The following is a 20,447-nucleotide window of genomic DNA, read 5'->3' on the forward strand; positions in this document are numbered from 1 at the left end:
TTTTTATCCAAAGTCACATGTATCAAATAGCCATTTGTGCCTTATGATCATTAATTCTAATAACTACCTTAGTAACAATGTGATAAACAATAGGAATTATTGTCAGAAATTCTGACTATTTTTAGTTTAACATGTCTTTAATGAGCAAACGTTTTTCTGTCATATCTTTTACAAATAATTTTAACTTGTGAAAATAAACAAAGTGAACTTTCAATCATATCTATTCAATCAAATGTTTCTTTAATGCTGGCATCAATATACTGAGGAGTACTTTTGGCAGTCTTTTCAGTATTCCAAAAATAACAAACAATCATTTATCACGAATAACACATAAATACCAGTACATGTAATTTTTAAAATTTTCTTCACAAAATTTCGTTTTCAGTTACAATGTAAATTGATAACAGATGCATTTTGTTTGTTCAGTTGGATCCAAGACATCGTAGGTTAAAATTCAAACAATGTTTACCCTTACTGGTAAGCACCTGATAATGTAAGCCAAACAAGGATGTTTTCATGGCAGAGAAAGAAGGAGCTCATAATAACACATGGAAACCAATCATTTTCACATCCTCAGCTCATTATTTGTAGTGGGCAACAATATTTAGTGCACGTTTTGTAATGTGGACTTACCTACTTGCCAAAATAACGTTATCATATATTTTAAATAAACATTAATATATATATTAATTTCATGAACATGTAGTATTAGTATATTCTATCTACAGGACTGCACAAACTATAATTACAGGGTATAGCTTTAGTGAGGACATGACATTAAATAGGTATTAGATTACATTTCCAATGGACACAACTAAGCTAACGAAAAAATGTGCTGAAAGCAATAATTTTATTATTTTCTTTAACCCTAAATCTATTTTTTCTCTCTTATTGGTTAAGGCCAACAAGTAAGGCTACATTAGTGGTGAGACATGAAAACCCTCAACCAATTCTACTTCCTTTTTAAGCAACATGACAAGGAAAGCTACATGAAGTTGTCATTACCAATCATATTTCATTTTTCCACAAGCTGAATGATTTTCTTGGCAACTAACACTACGTGCTTTGGCCCTATAAGATTAATAGAATATGAAAAAAGGCCATTATATCCAAATGTATCACAAATTTAAAGAAAAAGAACACTGAAAGAGAAAATGCTGTAAAGGTTTAAGGTGGTACCTAACACCTGAACTAAAATTAATTTGGCTCGTTTAATTTTCTTAAAATTTTGACAAAGAATTCACTTTGACCCTTTGACAAAAATATAAAAAAAAATCAAAACCAGATGCTCCGCAGGGCGTAGCTTTATACGACCGCAGAGGTTGAACCCTGAACGGTTAGGGCAAGTATGGACACAACATTCAAGCTGGATTCAGCTCTAAATTTGGATTGTGATTAAATAGTTGACACAGCATAGGTTTCTGACACAGAATGAATGTGTTCTAATGAACTTAAAATTTTTGTTTCTCTTAGAGCAATTCACTATGCTGTTGAATATTAATCCTCTCAAAAAAATGTTTGAAGAAATTTTCTTTTTTATTTATGAAATTTCAAATGAGAAAAATTGAACCCAATTTTTTTAATCACATCCCCCTTTCCCTTATTCCAAAACTAATCTCAATTAAAATTTCTAATGGAGTTTGCAACAATAACTACTCATTTAAATACATCATAAAATATTAAGATGTAAAAAAACTGCTTGTTATCACTGAATGGTAAAGATTATTTTAATTTATCAGTTGGTAGTAAAAAGTGAATATACATTGTATATTGTATATAACAAAGATTTAAGTTGATTCTGGACAAAGAAAGATAACTCCAATTAAAAAAAAATCTTGCTATTGCACAATATTTTGCAATTAGATATTTCTTGCTTACTATTCTGGACAAAGAAAGATAACTCTAATTAAAAAAAAATTTGATATTTCACAATATTGTGCAATTAGATATTTCTTGCCATTGCGCAATACTGTGCAATTGAAAAGACTTGCTATTGCACAATACTTAATATAATAATTTTAGATCCTGATTTGGACCAACTTGAAAACTGGGCCCATAATAAAAAATCTAAGTACATTTTTGGATTCAGCATATCAAAGAACTTCAAGATTTCAATTTTTGTTAAAATCAGACTAAGTTTAATTTTGGACCCTTTGGACTTTAGTGTAGACCAATTTGAAAACAGGACCAAAAATGAAGAATCTACATACACAGTTAGATTTGGTATATCAAAGAACCCCATTTATTCAATTTTTGATGAAATCAAACAAAGTTTAATTTTGGACCCTGATTTGGACCAACTTGAAAACTGGGCCAATAATCAAGAATCTAAGTACATTTTTAGATTCAGCATATCAAAGAACCTAACTGATTCATTTTTTGTCAAAATCAAACTAAGTTTAATTTTGGACCCTTTGGACCTTAATGTAGACCAATTTGAAAACGGGACCAAAAGTTAAGAATCTACATACACAGTCATGACAGTTAGATTCAGCATATCAAAGAACCCCAATTATTCAATTTTGATGAAATCAAACAAAAGTTTAATTTTGGACCCTTTGGGCCCCTTATTATGTTGGGACCAAAACTCCCAAAATCAAACCCAACCTTTCTTTCATGGTCATAAACCTTGTGTTTAAATTTCATAGATTTCTATTTACTTATACTAACGTTATGGTGCGAAAACCAAGAAAAATGCTTATTTGGGTCCCTTTTTGGCCCCTAATTCCTAAACTGTTGGGACCTAAACTCCCAAAATCAATACCAACCTTCCTTTTGTAGTCATTAATATTGTGTTAAAATTTCATTGATTTCTATTTACTTAAACTAATGTTATTGTGCGAAAACCAAGAATAATGCTTATTTGGGCCCTTTTTTGGCCCCTAATTCCTAAACTGTTGAGACCAAAACTCCCAAAATCAATCCCAACCGTTCTTTTGTGGTCATAAACCTTGTGTCAAAATTTCATAGATTTCTATTAACTTAAACTAAAGTTATAGTGCGAAAACCAAGAAAATGCTTATTTGGGCCCTTTTTGGCCCCTAATTCCTAAAATGTTGGGACCAAAACTCCCAAAATCAATACCAACCTTCCTTTTGTGGTCATAAACCTTGTGTTAAAATTTCATAGATTTCCATTCACTTTTACTAAAGTTGGAGTGCGAAAACTAAAAGTATTCGGACGCCGGACGACGACGACGACGACGACGACGCCGACGCCGACGTGATAGCAATATACGACGAAAATTTTTTCAAAATTTGCGGTCGTATAAAAATTGAACCAACCGTTTAATCAGAAAAATTACACTGGTTATATAGCAGTTTGACAAACACTCATTTTGATCATTGAGAAGCTTAATATTCCCGTAAGAATACAACGTCATTAAAATGTTCTGCTGATTTTACAGAGTTATCTCCCTGCAGTGTTAGGTACCACCTTAAATCTCTTTTAGTTCTATTCAATTATCTTCTTGAAGAAATATGAACTGAAAACTGAAATAAAAGACAATTATCACAATCTTTTACAGAGTTCTGAGAGCTGGTTCTTGTCCAATTTGACTCAAAATACTGAAATACTTAAATCTAAAATAAGTTTTATCGTGTCTTTCTAGAAATTAGATTTCCCGTTTTCCATTCATTGCTGAAAGATAAAATTTTAAGTCAGTTTCTGTTTTTGCCTAAAAAAACTAATGAATAACATTGATCAGTTAGTGCTTGGAACAAAATCCTACAATTGCATATAGATATGAGATGTATTTACTTGTCTAGAAATCCAGGTTGGTTTTTTGTCAGGGAAAAAAAATCACTGAATATCATTGATCAGTATTGGTAATGAAATCCAATGGCAAGAAATAAGTTTCAAAACTCGTCTACAAAACCAAATAAAACATTTATAGCTTAGCAAATTGTTAATTGTATAAATATGCATCAGATTCTTATTCAAAGTTACACATACCAGATCATCTTTGAAAGGCCTTAAATTGATAGTTTTATCAAACTTGTTTTTCTGCTTTATAAATAAGAAATGAATTCTGATTTACAATTAAATATTCTTATTCAAATTTACATGAATGCATCTTTTTGTTTTATAAAAATATCAAACATTCATGAAAAATGTTGAATAGCAAAAAAAAAATTGTTTACATGACAATGCATCATTAATTTGCAACATTTGCAAACTGATCTTATAAAATTTTCACTTCCTAGTTCATTTCCATTGATTAACCGACACAGAAACAATTGTATGTTTTTTTTAATTCTTTCTGTAGGTGTAATTGCAGAAGACTTTGACAAATAAGCCATACCCTATTAGCAAGAACATAGTAATTTTAGTAAAAACACTTGATTACCAATGATGAGGTCAACTGTGATCAAATGATCCATGCAAACGAAGCAGGCAGGTTGAGGAAGAAATAAAAGCCATTCCTTGTTATCTAGAGCCATAACAAGATTGATATCTGATTCAGTAGGAAGTAAACAAAGCTATTAAATCATGCTTTAATCATTCACCTAAACACGATGGAGAGGCATAAAAAATTCTCAAAATAATAATCTTCCTTCCAAAAATAAACCAAATACACTGACCCATATGACATGCTGGTTATTGTGAAAAGCCTTCAAATAAAACCCAAAAATGAATCGCAATTAATTTTGACACTAAAAAACGTAGCATGCCAAAAGATATTTACTCTGAACTTGGCTTCTTTGAAGAGGTGACCTGTTTAAACAGATTCGTCCTTTTTTCAGCAGTGGACGTTTTTCCAACAAGTTCGGCCACCTTTCTCTCAAAGAAATGCTTAAGAATCTGAATTTTCGTCAATGGTTGCTGACCTTTTTTTCCAACTCCTTTAGTGACTAGGGATTCCTCAGACTGAGAAAGTCCTGCATCATGAATAGTTCCCAAGGTTGGCTGGAAGTTGCGAAAAATACTTCTGGGACTTGGGCTCCTTTGTGATCGATTAGATCCTTGAGGTTTAATTTTATTCTTTCTTTTAGAGGATTTTCTATCAAGAGTCATAGTTCCTGACAAACTTTTGACGAAAGGATTTTGATTTGAATCTGATTGGGGTGAACTACATGGCTCTTCAAAGGTTGGACTTAAAAGACAGTTCAACAGTCTATTCCCTGGTACATGTATCTCCGGTCTTTGAAAAAGTGGAAAAAGTAAAAAAAAATATAAAGCAAGTATGAAAATGAGATACAATATGTATGAGTGTGAAAATCTGAATGAAATAGAAACATGTCAAAATCACATTATCGAAAGAAGCCTGTAAAGGCAACTAATTTATTTGTTTATTTATCGTTGTCTGTTTTAAACTATATATAGATTGAGTTACTGCACTGCATGAAACATTAGCAAAAAAGTTCATTATTAACTGGAAGTTTTTCTAAAAAGTAATTAATTGCAAAACCAAAATTCTATTTGTAACAGTTTTATCAACTTTGGCATAATTCAACAACCGAGAGAATATATAAATTTGGTCTGACTGAAGTAATTTGATTTATAATGTATTGGGGTTTCAGAGTCAGTCACAACAAGATTATGTGATTTGCATACATCTATTTCATTGAATTGTGATAAATAAACAGAATTCCTAGCACCAAAGTCATACCAAAGCTAGAAGAAAACTGAAATAATTAATAGCACTGCTAAATGGCTCAAAAATTATAATAAAAATATGTAAATAGTTTATACTTTGTGCAATCGTGACTATTTGTGCAAAATCAAAAAATCTTACGAGATAAAATACCTAAGTCATCTAGTAAAAGTTGGTAAAAATTATATCATAAGATGCATATATCTACTGAGACAGTAAATATTAGTAAATTATTTATTTATTTATTGTTTTAATTTTTTTATGTGTGTACATTTAGCCAGTGTTGACAGATAAATGTATTATTGATACTTGTAATAATATCTGGAATAATAATTGTCAGACTAAGGGCAGTTCCATTAACACATACATGGGACCCTTTGAAGACAACTTGAATTTTCCACTCAATATAATATGTGAGTGTGAAAAATCATGTTGCACAAGCTTAAAATGTGTGCAGGTCTCAAAAATTGCTTTAATGTAAGTGATGACACCTATTTTCAAAGTCGTTTCTTAGGTTACATGTATGTTTTAACAGAAATGCCCTCCAAGAACAATATATATGTATATAATAATATGGTTGGCTATAGGGGTATTCCATCAAGCAGATACCTTAAGAAAGAAAGGCACAATATTGTCTGCAGTCCTACAAACACAAAATGCACAGAACGATGTTTGAAAGGACAATGGATATATGTTGGTTAATTATTGACTTTATTGAAAACTTTGGACTATTTGCATGGTCAAGCTCCTATGCAAATATAATTATCTTTTATTGACTTGTCCGCGTTTAAATGGATATTTTCTTATTAGTTAACGTCTGCACATATTTTCAAATTACTTACTTTCCGACTATAAGAATTACTATATATTGTAAAATGTCTGTGTCAGCAGTATAGATAAAAGTCTTAATAATATTCTAGCCACATTTTCAATCAAATTTTCTTCAGGCCAAGGACACTAGTTATTGAATTCTCATTTTCTTTAATGATACAAGAGAACTAGAATTGCACTAGAATTGAATGTCAATATTTCTCAATAATGAGTATTTACATCCTTCTTAAAGACGAATTGTCTTATTCATGTTATTCCAGTTGTATTCATTACTAAAATCTCAAATGCAGAAAAATTCTTCCAAATGAAGACTGAGTCTAGTTTATATCAAAACAGAAAACAGCAGATGTATTATATTTCCAAACAATGTTATAATACACATTCATATTAAAATGAAGCAATTGCATATACTTTGAGCTTACATGTTATTTAAGCGTCTTCTAATACTTTGCTGATTTGACGTCGCATAAATTTAAATTTACCTCTGAAATTCAACAAATTTTCCAATTAAAAGTGTTCGTGTTTTGTTAAAATCTGTTGGATACACTGAAAAAAAGGGACCAATAATCTCACTCAAAAATTGCAGTGGTCAAGGTTCAAAGTTCAGCAGGACATACATTAAGTGGCAAAGCATTTTCATTAAATCAAGAAAAACTTAAATCTTTTCTATGACATTTTGTGTTTGCAGACTGATTTGTTTTTGATTTACATGAACTACAGACACATAAATTTATACTGATTATCTACTGGTAGATGATATAAACATATTTTTTACTATTGCCTTATTCATTTGGTCAATAAGAAAGAGGAACTACTTAAAAAACTATTTTTTCTACAGAAAAGTAAGGATAAAACAACATTTCACAATATAAAACCAAAGAAATCAAGTACTTTATGCAAATACACATACCGAGGTGAAAGAGCAAGGGGTTCCAAATGTGGTTTACCACCAGATGGAGCTGAGTGTTTCCTAATTTGTGATAGTGAGTTCTGTAGTTCTTGACGATGTTGTTTTAACTTTCTCTCCGCCAACAGGTAGTATGTTGCTGTTATATGACTATACTCATCTTTTTCTATAGACCTACAAAGAGAAATTCAATTTTACTCATAAAATTATTTCAAATCCACCTTAGGAGGTTGTACTAATTAGTTTAACCTGCTTCTAAACTTCTACTTATTGCACTTTAAAGGTTTTTCAAATATTACTTTCATGATTCTTTAATTTATTGATATATCAATGTGATGTTAATATTAGTTGGTATAAAGTTGTCTAAGTGAATAATGGATTTAACAGTTAAACATAAATACAAATTTCCTAAGACTTGTATGTAGAAATTGTTGATACATGTACCATAAAAATAAGAACACATGTACAATGTAGCACTTTTTCCAAAGGCAGTCATACAATGCACATGTACAGTATTTATGAATATTTAAGTTCTAGATCATCTAATGTATGAATGTTTTGAATTTACAAGGACAGTTTAAAATATACAATATTTTTTATTTTTTCTGAACTAAAAAGCATAAACTGGAAAGCAATTTACACTTCCACTGGTACTTCAAAGCAATTCTCATATTCTGTCATACATGTACCGGTATTAACAGCTGATCTATCGTTTATATTATATTTATAAAATACCATGATAGCATACTTTAATATTTCTTCTTTTGTTCCAATTTCTCCCTCCACCATTTTTTCCACCAAATAATTATGATCTTCTTCCGACAGATGTTCTCTTGAAATGAGTGGCAATGCGGGTGGTGGCATATCCTCCATTTGCATGTGTAACCAATCATGACATAAAATCTCCTCTAAACTTGCTCTTTCTGATGGCTCTCTCTTTAACATAATACTAACCAAACTGAAAAAGAATTAAAAAAAATCATCAATTTGTAGTCAACATAAAAATAGCTGTAGTCTCCTAAAAAGGTATTATAAACCTTTAGTCTTAATGTAATGTCATTCTGCAAGATTGATCGATGGCTGTTGTGTGTACAGTGTCAAATATTATATTGTCACAGTGAAAAACCAAGGGACCGTGTTTATACCATTTTAAGAATATAGAAGATAATTTAAATTAAGAAATGCAAACCTATATTCATAAATTATTCAAAGGCATTACATTCAAACAAAATTTACTTAATTTATTTTAGTAATATCATGATGAAGATAAATTAATGAAACTAGTACTACGGTAGTTGTTTTTTTATCTCTCAGTCGACTCATGTCAGTGTTTCTAGCAATAATGTAACTTTAACCTGTCATAATTGTTTCAAAAGAGATCAAACAAAGATTGCTTGCTGTTTGCTTTAAATTGGGTCCAGTGGTCTCCAAGAAAAAGTTACTGCATAAGCCAAAATGCCACCTGAACATTGTACTACTACCTATTAACGCTTATCATGGTTATCAAAAAACTTTTTTTTCTCGCTATAATGGACAGCAGATTGTGTGAATCCATTAGCCATTGCTGAACATTGGATTTCACATCATGTACAGCAAATTCTGATTTGTGTAACCTATATTGAATCCACTATACTGGTATACATAGCCCAAATAGAATGTGGATTACACAATGTAGAAAAGAGAGGCAAAAGATACACGTACCAATGGAAAGTGATTCAATTGCAAGATTAAAATAGGATAGAAGAACATGGAAGGTGCACATTTTGGTGAAGTATAATGGGCCTAGGGTAAATTGAAGGAAGAGTGCCAGTGTATATTGCCTCAGATTTAAATAATATTGAATTACAACTTGTATCTGACATCAACATTTACAAATGATCACCAATACACAACAACTACAACAGTTTGACCTATAAAATTTGTGGAATATTTATCCTAATTCCTCAGACTGAAAAATATCACTTAATTAAAAAATATTCAAGTATCAGTTAGGTGTTGAATGTTAAAGTTAGATTGCAAATAAACTTTCATTTAAACCCATTTAAATACTTAATCGATCAACTCTTTAACATTTAATTATTGTAGATCTCTATCACATTAAAACTGCCTACAACCTTTGACAAAAGCTTACACACTGTAAATAATGAAACAAACCAGCTATGACCAGTTCGTTAAAATCAGATATGACATTCTATGTAACAACTGAAGACATCCCTACCATTCAATTCAAATAAATAATCGATTTCAAATGTTCATTTCCTGAATGCACTATTTCACTACAGAAAACTGAATTATCATCTTTAAAAACCGCAGGAACTGGTAGGAAAGTACTGGAGTAAACAAATTAAAAAGTCCAATGTACCTGTATGAATGACATATTTATTTAAACTGTACTAATAGTAACATTCAATAGTACATCAATTCTATGTAGATTTCATTTGGATTTATATACATGTATATATATATATATATGCAAGTCTAAAATGTGCATGTAAAACAAATTTCGTTGTAGAAGGGTCTAAAAACAGCACAAACAACATTTTCCAAAAGACCAAAAAAGTGAAAGAGTATATTTAAACAAAATGCATTTGACTAACAGGTGGAACAACTGATGTTCTTTAACCCTGCTGACTGCCATTGGCGATTGCCAAATAAAATTGATCACAAGATGTAACAAAATGGATCTTAATATAAATTTAATACTAAACAGAATTTTTTTTTACTTATATACAGTGTATATACAACTCGTCTAAACATCAACCCAACAATGTAAATTATGTTAGATCTATATATATATATATATATATGGGGACAGTTAAAATTCTCATAAGAATATTTTTTTTAAAACCCATCTTTTTTCTTAAAAGCATTATTTGCATAACAAATAAACTATTTTAAGAATAAAAATGTCCCATTAATTTTAGATTTAATACATGTATTCTCAAGCTGTAAATTTCAATAAAACTGGATTGACAAATTTCATTTCAAATTAAAAACCCATTCTGACAGAAAGAATTGATCAATTAAAACAATTGGTGTGATATTGAATTTTGCAACTTGCATCCATTAGAGAAAATCCATGCAAACCTCTATCTTAAAAGTCTTTTTAATTAAGCTGCATCCAATTGAAAATTACAATGAGTTGTGGAAACATGTCTGAAACATTCTCCTTTTAATCTATATCTTTCACCGGAAAATACATATTGATTTTGAAAAATATGTCTTCAGTTTCAAAGACTTATTCTTCTATAAATCTCCCAGCATTTAAATGTTGCAGCCATAAAACTGTTTAAATTATGATTACGTGAAAGTTTAAAAGGTTGTTCTTTATGTATCCATGACATGAACATCTCAATCCTACATATATATATATACTGTACAACAAAGTAAATATATGAAGTGTATGTTGTTGTTCAAGGTTCTAATTAGAGCACCATATATTCTTAGTGCTAACTTGATAAATTTTATAAGAGAATGTATTATAATTCAAGTGTTTATAGAAGAGAAAGTTTTGTAATTTCAAATTCCATGGTATTGTTTAATATCAAGGAGACCTGCTCCATGGTGAATCAACAATTATAAATGACCAAAGATTTCAACTTTTTGACTTATGATCCCCAGTAAAATAATACACAGGTCCTACCATTCTAACTCTGAAATGTAGGTCATAGTGACCCAAAGTTTGATATCTACAATTGAGAAAACTGTAAGTTTATAATAATGTAACAAAGATTGAAAAGAGTTATTAAATTTTAACATTTAGCACCTAGAGTTCTAAGACACAAATAAGGTATTCAATGAATGGTTTGTATGATGACAAAAAATATTTTGCCCTTCAATTTAAAATGTCTGAAAAATCTTTGCAGAATGATTGATATGTTGACAAACATAAAATCAACCTAAGTAATCTATTAGTATTCCCAACTGGCATTACTAGTTTCTTTTCAGCAAACTTTGTGAATCAATAACTGTAGATTATCATACTATCCTATAGTAACAGTTTGTCTGCTAGTCTCAAATCAATTATCGTTTACCAGGAAATGTCTTTTGTCCCTATCATTAGTAATGGAAATCAACAATAAATGGGAAAGAGCTTCTAGGTAAATGTCAAACTACTGACCATATATTACCAAGTCCCCAAGACAGCAGAACAAACACAATTAGGTTTTTATTGAATCATTGTCAATCAAAAATACATCAGGAAGTATCATTAGTATTACTTCAATAGTAACATTTCTCTCGGAAAAAAAGACTTTTAGACTCTGGTGGATAGTAAATGTCATTAGCAATTATACCACACCTACCATATGTGGATACAGGGTGGGAAAAATTTGGTTGATTATATAGAGAACCACTGAAGCATGATCAGAGCCCCCCCCCCCCCCTCTTTCCCATGATTAGTCTGTGGCCCCCCTCTTACGAAACATTCTGGATCCACCACCACTGTCTACTTATTTATATATTCCTATAGACATGATAGAAATCATTGTCTAAAAGTTATCATATCAGGGTTTCAATGTCAATTGAGAATGACACATGTTTTCAAATCAAATATTTTGATACAATCACTTATATTACCAGGCTGATCTTACATGTACAAGAACAAGGATTTAATGTGCTTGTAACTACTGAGTGAGCTAGTGTTATGCCATGAAGGGGTTTGTAAATCTTTTTGCCAGAGCTAGATACAATTATTGCATTTTTCAAATTTTTAGGAGACAACATAGGCGGATCCAGGGGGGGGGGAAATTTGGTTGATTATATAGGGAATCATTGAAGCATGACTGGAGCGGGCCCCCTCTTAGGTCAGTCAGCGGCCCCCCCCTTAGGAAAAGTTCTTGATCCGCCACTGGACAAATATTGACGCCCTCACCTATTGTTGATCTTTATTGTGTGACAAAATTTCAATAAACAGCAAGTCAGTCCATCTTGAATGTTTAATGTTACACCACTTTTAGAAATATAGACATATGTCTTCCATAAAAACCACTTCAGTTGTTTACCTCTCATAGATAAGGAAATTGTAAGAGATTTTCACATGCTTTTTATTATCACATTGTTAGTTTAGTTCTGATTCACTGTTTTAATTTGAACTACTTCATAAAAAATAGCTTGTCTTAGTATTACATGTCTGCAAATAAATTGTTAAAATGATTGCATAACAAAAAGATTTTATTTGCCAATTTTCCACAAGATAAAAATCATGATATTAACTGAGGATTTCAATTCTTGTGTTATTTCATTCATTTATCGGGTATCACGGTTGATATCAATGATATGAACATTAGGTATGAACTAGAGGGAGGTGTCTAGAGTCTGTTCACCTGAGTTTCAATCTGTTGGTAGATGCTTAGCATCAAGTGACAAATATATATTACATGTATATGAAGGACGACAATGTCTTAATGTCATAACCACCTTGTAGGGCTTAAGTACTATCTCACCTCCATTGCAGGAAGTTGAGGGTTTGATGACTTTGATCCCCAGTGGTGTCAAATTAAAGATTTAAACATCAATATTTATCACTTTTCCACTAAGCATGCAACATATAAAGAAGTGAGAGCAAAGAACATGGTGCTTATTCCGGATTCCTTATATATAGAAAAAAGTTTATACATATTTACACACACATCAGGTGTTTATCTAAATGCTGATGTCATTGTATGACACTTTAAAAAGTAAAACCACCAATGAAAGAGGGAATAGCAATCTAAAAACTAAGTTATCAAGAATATTTGTACTGAGATGTAATAATCCCTCAAGTACCACTGAATCAGTAATCTTCAAGTACCGGCTATATCAATAGGAATCACTCAGGACGACAAGGGAGATCAGTTTTGATCTGAATCAACTAATAGGAGATAGATCACATATCAGCTTAAATTTCTGAAATTCATCATCAAATTGATGTTACTATTATCATGGGAATTAATGTTTGGATGCAAAACAATTTGATCTTTGAACAGTTGTTGCAGTGTTTTGGCCTGAATAATTATTTAAAAGTAGTATACATGTACATGTACTGAAAATAACTGTGTCAGTTCATGCAGTTTATATGTTTGTTGTCATTGAATTTATAAATATACATATCTTTTAATGATCTGGAAAATTAAACCCTTTAAATTCATAATCAATATCACATATATATTCATAAATTACATATACTTGTAGGGTAACTCCCTTCATCTTGGACTTTATACATTTGTTATTTATCGAAATACATCATTCTTTTCAGTCAAAGCTGGGAAATAAAATATGATCTGACATAAACATACATGATACATATATACATGTAGTGAAAACTGGGTAAAATTTGGCTCAATGAATTACAAAAAAGCTCATAAAATTGGTCTTATAATTTTCAGCCCAAAATCTGTTGATGGTGCCTGTAACATACACTCATTTGAAAGTCGTATACATGTATGCCATTGATTTATCATTAGTGGTAGATATATGTATACATGTAGGGGTGACATAAAAATATACAGATCTATTTGTCTAATTGAATATACATGTATAAAATGAAAGGCCTGTCAGTTACTTCCAATGTTAAATCATGTAGTGACTTGATACATGTATAACATTGAAATGTCCTGGACATGTTTTAAACCAGTTTACTTCAGTCTTTCAATGATTCATCCAGAATTGTTCTGTATATACATGTATACTAGAGGACCATATCCCTGCTCAAAATCATCAGACCAGAACAAACTTTAAACTTGATCTGTGGCTTGTCATGATAAAACTATGTACCAAATATCAAAATAACATCTTCGAGCATGAAGAAAAATGTGTGGAAACAGATTTGCCGGACTGGCCTATGAACAGTCAGACAGATGGATGGAGTTCTAATCTAAAGTCCCCTTCTTCAGTAGGGGACAAATAAGATAAGGTACAAATGTGTAAGCATATGAAACAGCAATTGTAAGACTTATGAATGGTCAAAAGAAATCTAGTGGGTGTCACAGACTTAAAAATACAATCTATACTAGTTGATATTTAGTGGTTATGCCATGTGTCACAAACTAAATGAAAAGTTATTTTTCAAATACTGAAAATAGGTTTAAAATCATTGAATCATCCATCAAACAAAACAAGTTCAGTTACATGTACTGCCAACAATGACCAAAGTGCAAAACAACTGTTGACGATAAACAATATACACATAATTAGTATATATATTACAATTTACAAATAGTCCTGAAAGCATTCATAGTTGTAACATGTGTAATTGAATTCCTATATCAAATTTATAATTACATGTATATTCTAGATAGTTTATCATTCAGTACATATAACAATTCGTTCTCAAAATAGCCCTGTAAAATGTAAATCGCATGACACATTCACTATAAAATGTTTTCAGCATGCATACATGTACTGGATAAAATTTTCTGTATAGACTTGTTTGTAGAATTTTGAAAAACCAATAACAAATATGCACAAAAATACCAATTTTCCTCAATCCACAAAAATTGGTAAATTTTATTTATGTTACCCATCAGAATACATAAGTCTAGGTATATATTTCTTGTATGCAATTAAGAGTACTTTTGTGGACAAAAACCATGGAGTAGGGTCTACACCACTCAATTGATCCATACTTCATATACATATATCTGCATTTTGTCCACTTACAATGTATAGCATCACAGCAAGTTTTATTGTCCAGTGATGACCCCTCCCCAGTTGGAGTTGTATGGGGTTAGTATATTGCATAGGGAGTTCAACTTCATGACATCACATCTAACATTAATGGTAATGTCATCTGTTAATATTATTGTATTTCATTATATATTTTTATACAAAACTTGGCAGGAAAAGTCCTCTGTGCAATACATTTGTTATACACTTCACTACTAACCCTCAATGGATGGATCAGTTTGGGGCTCATGATCAGTAGCAAAGGTGACTATGCGGTATAGGCTTTGCTCATTGTTAAAGGCTGTATGGTGTTAAACACTGTTAATTTCTGTGCCATTTTGGTCTCTTGTGGAAATTTGTCTTATTGGCAATCATACCACATCGTCTTTTTTTTTATATATATACATACAACTTATATTATGACCTTGGTTGACACAGGTTTCTACCCTTTTGAAATTTAAAATCTAAACCTTCACTTAGAACAGACAGACAAAATAGAGAATAAACCAATAGTATGACAGTGTTTTTGTGACTTACTCTTTACATTCTTGTGAAACATGTGCTGGCATTTTGTATTTACAATCCAGTATCATGGTTAATGTTTCACTATCATTGGCTTCTTGGAATGGTGGCTCTCCACAACACAACATAAACAGAATTACTCCTAAACTCCATACATCTGAAAACAAAATAATAAGAATGTATCAAACAAAATGGCTTACTCTGTGAGTGAGCTAGTTACATATTATATTATGTCAGGTATGTCAATATGAGGGAAAAGTGAAAATAGGAATATGCAATGTACAAATGTATCTAGCAACTACAACATCAAACATGTCCCCCTCCCTAAAAAATAAATAAAGAACACCTGAATGCTCACACAAATGCTTTGCAAACGTTAAAATTTATGTGTTCTAATTTATCAGTTGTAAGTGCAATTCCAAAGGTTATTCACTTGTTGCACATTTATTATAAATGATTTATTAGTTTGACCTGACTAACTTTTGTTGGATGTATTGATCAGCTTTTTTTATAGAAAGTGTCAGATATTAGTAAAAGCGCTTTCACACATATTTTGGTATTTATACATGTATCATTCTCCACATGCCATTAACCTGCAGTCTACAATATACATGCAACTCCATCTGATGATCAGTTAAGGTGCAGATCTGACATTAAACACTCTTACTGCATAAAGATTTTAATGGAATGCAGAGATCTGTCAGTTCACCATGTAAACCAAGTTTATTTATAATATTTTATACAATGTAAATGATTGCAGCGGAAGTAAACCTTGTGCAACTTATCAGTTATCAACAAATCCAACTCATCCGATTGGCAAACCAGAATCTTCCTCAAAACAAAAGCATAACAAGATCTTAATCACGTTGATAATCTAGAAAAATTTCAATCCTGTAATCGTAGTTATGTAGATATTGGTTTGTCTATTAACCACACAGCTTACAGTTGATATATTTTTATACTTTTCATTCTCAAAATAACAAAATGTTGGACAGGTTTCAAACACGGCTTCTGTAAGACTATGAATGTTTTTCTATGTTTATTTTTAAAGTACATACACATTTATTGTTGCATTTTGTAATACAATAAGATTAGGATTAGTTTTATTAAATCTGTACATGAACTTAAAAGAACTCCCATGAAGACATATTATTTGAAGTGTCTTAATATGTTAACATGACTCCTCTGGGGTCTAAATTAAATACCCAGATTTTTAAATGATGTTCTTATTTATAAGCTACATTAATTGAAACCCTGGTTTTCAGTTAATCATGAATTTGAAGGTCATCCATTCTTTTCTGTAACTCTGTACTCTTTACATGTAAATGACTTTAATGTACAAAAAAAAATGTATCATAAATGTACATGTAGCTCCATAAGGGTTGCTGGCTGTCCCTTCTCCACCTATGGTAGCCCATGCCAACTTTAAAGTAAAACTGTATGCATACCAAGGGATAGATGGAGAAGATATTTACATGAACATTTGCTTTTACAATATGTACATGATGTGTATCACATGTCAAATATAGTTAAAAGACAGATTAACAAACACTTATTCTTCTTTAGATAAAATGTGCATCATATTAAGATATCATTTACTAATATCATGAATATTACATGTATTAATTAAATTTAACATCTGTACATGTGACTTTAAGTATGAGATTTCTTTGAAGTTACCATCTTGAATAAGTTGACATATTTGGGTCAAAGCATGTAATTACATTGCACATGTAATGTACTTATGACCACGACATCTGAAAACTAAATCCTTAAGGTGAATTAAGAGGTTCATGTTTATATACGATATGTATACATTGTACAAGTACATGTATACTTCATTATTCTATATACATGTAAACATGTACATGTAGGTTTGCACTTAATATTTAGTAATTAGCAATTACAGTTGACTAACAAGATTAATCTGCTGTAATTGATTAACCTGTGGGCAATCACCAGGTGTCATAAATCTAATTAAACTTTCTGATAAGAAATGGATTACACAAAAGGCAACTTTACAAGTACATTGCCAAAACCGCAACAGGGCAGAAAGGCCCCCATGGATCCGCCTATGCATGTATCGTTTTTTTGTGTGTTTTGAAATTTGGTTTGAATTAGATTTAAACTTACATGACTTACAAAAATATGTAACTTTTGTTCATAGAAAAAGACATGATAATTAACTATCTTTTTATTTACAATTATGTAAAAATAAACATTTGATAAAGAGAATAATAAACATGTCATGCATGTTGCTAAAAACATGATGTGATGAATTAAGTTGAAGGCTCACAGCACAGTTAACGGGGAAATTTTGGATGCTGGTGTAAAACACTCCAATTTCTAGCTACATGTATGTACATTTGAACATGATGATGTAGAATAATACACTGTAGTAATAAAGGAAGCACACCACTTTCTACCAAAGTCACTCCATGCTTTACCGCAATCACGTTAACTGGTAACATTGTGAAGTTATAACATTGTAAAGACTACCAACTCGCTCCATTATTTAAAAGCAGACTTGAGTTACAAATGTAATTCCTGCTGAAATTAGACATGCCATACTAGTGATCATTTTGATTTGGAATAGTGCATAAACTGAATGATTGTGTGAGCTGGTTCAAGCTTCAATATCTTTAACTTACAAGTGACAAGTTCAATTGGTGACCGTTTGATGTCTTGGCATGCATGATCATAACAATATATTCATTTTTCATTTCACCAAATCTATTCTCAAAACACTAATTTAAGAAAACCCTTTTCGCTTTTAGAATGTACATGTACATGTATCTTTATGGTGTTTATAGTGAAACAATAAAATCTTAATAGTTACATTGCATCCTCTTTATTCAAAAGCAATATACAAACAGGGATCTCCATGGATGAAATTTGAACGATGGAGGAACTTTCACCATCACAAACCATGTCTACACGGTACAGTGTAGCGTGATCTAAAGTAATTCATCCCTTCATGTAAGGAAGCAACATTGCCTTGTACATTGTATCAAAAAGTCCAAAACAGGTTAACATAAAAAGGTATATATTGCCCCCCCCCCCCCCCCCTTCTGTTAAAGGGTGCGAACCGAACTTGTACATGTGTATGATGTGAATGCGGTTTTAGGCGAACACACCCGAATTTGGAATTTAAATTCTTTTCACCATGTACATGTACACTAGTGGGGGCTGTTGGTGCACCTTCTTCCATATTGATTAAACTACAGTTCATACATGTACATGTACATGCAAGTTGGGTGATTTTCGGTTGGATTTTTTGGCCAAATTTTCTGAGGATATCAACTAAGCAACCAGGCAAGATGTTATGGATTCTAAAAATGATACAAAAACAAATGTTTGAGGGGGGCAGGACCTTTTTCAGGACGTCGGGATCAGGAGTTTCTAAGCTCAGGATTTCATGATTGATCCTTTCAGGATCTGGGAATTCTTTTTTTGAATGATCTTCAGGATTTAAATTTCTTTAACTTTGGGACCTGGGGATTTCATGTTTCTAAGCCTGGGATTTCGGGATCAGGACCCCTCCAACCGACCAACCCCCTCATGTATGCATGCTGATTTGCAACATTGCCTTGTACATTGTACTACATGTATATATAGCTACTCACCTACTGCTGGGGGGTCATAAGAATCTCCTAGTAAAATCTCTGGTGCTGAGTATGCTAAAGATCCACAGGCAGTTTCAAGTTTTTCGCTTGGCTTAAACATATTACTGAAACCAAAATCTGTCAATTTAACTATTCCTTGTTTCTCGAAGAACACAACATTTTCAGGTTTCAAATCTCTGTGTACAACATGTAATTTATGACAGTAAGAAATTGCTTCTACAATTTGCCTAAAATATTTCCGTGCTGAATCTTCACCTAGACCTTGTTCATGTTTCATAATATAATCATACAAATCTCCCCCATCTCCAAGTTCTAGAATAAGGTACAGTTTAGTTTGAGTATCTATCACTTCGTAAAGACGTACTACATTTGGGTGCTGAACTAATTTCATACACCGAACCTCCTGAAATAAATGTGATTTAGATATTTCATCAAGTTTCGTCTTATCAATAACTTTGACTGCAACCCTTTCACCAGTAAAAACATGTCTTGCAAGTTTGACAACTGCAAAATGCCCCTTGCCTATCGTCTTATCCAGATCATATAGACCTGCGATCTTTCCATCTAATGTTCCTTTCGATTTCCTCTGTGCCATGTCTGCTTTCTTAACTTATAAAATATTATTATGGAGGCCTAGATAACTCCAAAAGTTTACACATTTCGTCGTTTCAATGACAATATCAACACTCCATTACAATACGTAAACAGTGCGCATAACTTTGCGCAAGACGTCACACGAAGAAACATGAATGAAAATGGATATGAAGAAAATTCCGGATTGGCATACTATATGTACAAAGGGGAATAAACTGGAATCGGCTTGTATTACGCTACACTCAAAGAATACACAATTAGCTTCACTGCGCAGCACCTGAAAAACTTGGGGTAGTCTAAGATGCTCCAAAAAAAGAAGTTCCAATATTTGTAAAAAGGCATCAAGACAATTACATGTACTTAAACGTATTGGTAAAAATTTAACAAAATTAGGTAGACTTACTATATATTATTCATTTATAATGTCAAATTTTAATTATTGTCCTGTAATATGGCACTTCTGTGGTGAGTGTAACACCAAAAAAATAGAGAAAATACAGGAGCGTGCCCTTAGATTTATATATGAAGACTATTGTAGTACCTATGAACAACTATTAATTAAATCAAAATTACCAAGCTTAGAAATCAGAAGAATTAGAATGATAGCAATAGAGGTATATAAAATTATTAATAAACAATGTCCATTATATCTACATGAACTTATTGAAATTAAAAAATGTAATTACTCTTTTACAAATAACAACATAGCAGATGTTCCCAGTGTAAG

General features: G+C 31.5%; 1 protein-coding gene across 3 annotated transcripts in view; it reads right to left on the reverse strand.

Moving 5' to 3' along the window:
- LOC139523598 (SNF-related serine/threonine-protein kinase-like) overlaps positions 1-19,889 on the reverse strand; it is a 33,475-nt gene extending 13,586 nt beyond the window's left edge. Inside the window, exons 1-5 of one of the 3 annotated variants that reach the window (XM_071317733.1) lie at positions 19,127-19,889; positions 15,516-15,657; positions 8,083-8,292; positions 7,338-7,508; positions 4,688-5,143 (exon numbers count right to left, since the gene is read on the reverse strand). In XM_071317733.1, coding sequence (XP_071173834.1) covers positions 4,688-5,143; positions 7,338-7,508; positions 8,083-8,292; positions 15,516-15,657; positions 19,127-19,721 — 1,574 coding nt within the window. In that variant the 5' untranslated portion in view covers positions 19,722-19,889. Of the gene's footprint in view, positions 1-1,005; positions 1,072-4,687; positions 5,144-7,337; positions 7,509-8,082; positions 8,293-15,515; positions 15,658-19,126 lie in introns of all 3 variants that reach the window. The other 2 variants (XM_071317734.1, XM_071317736.1) reach the window with 2 other exon arrangements.
- Between the last annotated feature and the right edge of the window lie 558 nt (positions 19,890-20,447).

Source organism: Mytilus edulis, chromosome 5 (assembly GCF_963676685.1).
Source record: "Mytilus edulis chromosome 5, xbMytEdul2.2, whole genome shotgun sequence".
Classification (NCBI taxonomy): Eukaryota; Metazoa; Mollusca; class Bivalvia; order Mytilida; family Mytilidae; genus Mytilus; species Mytilus edulis.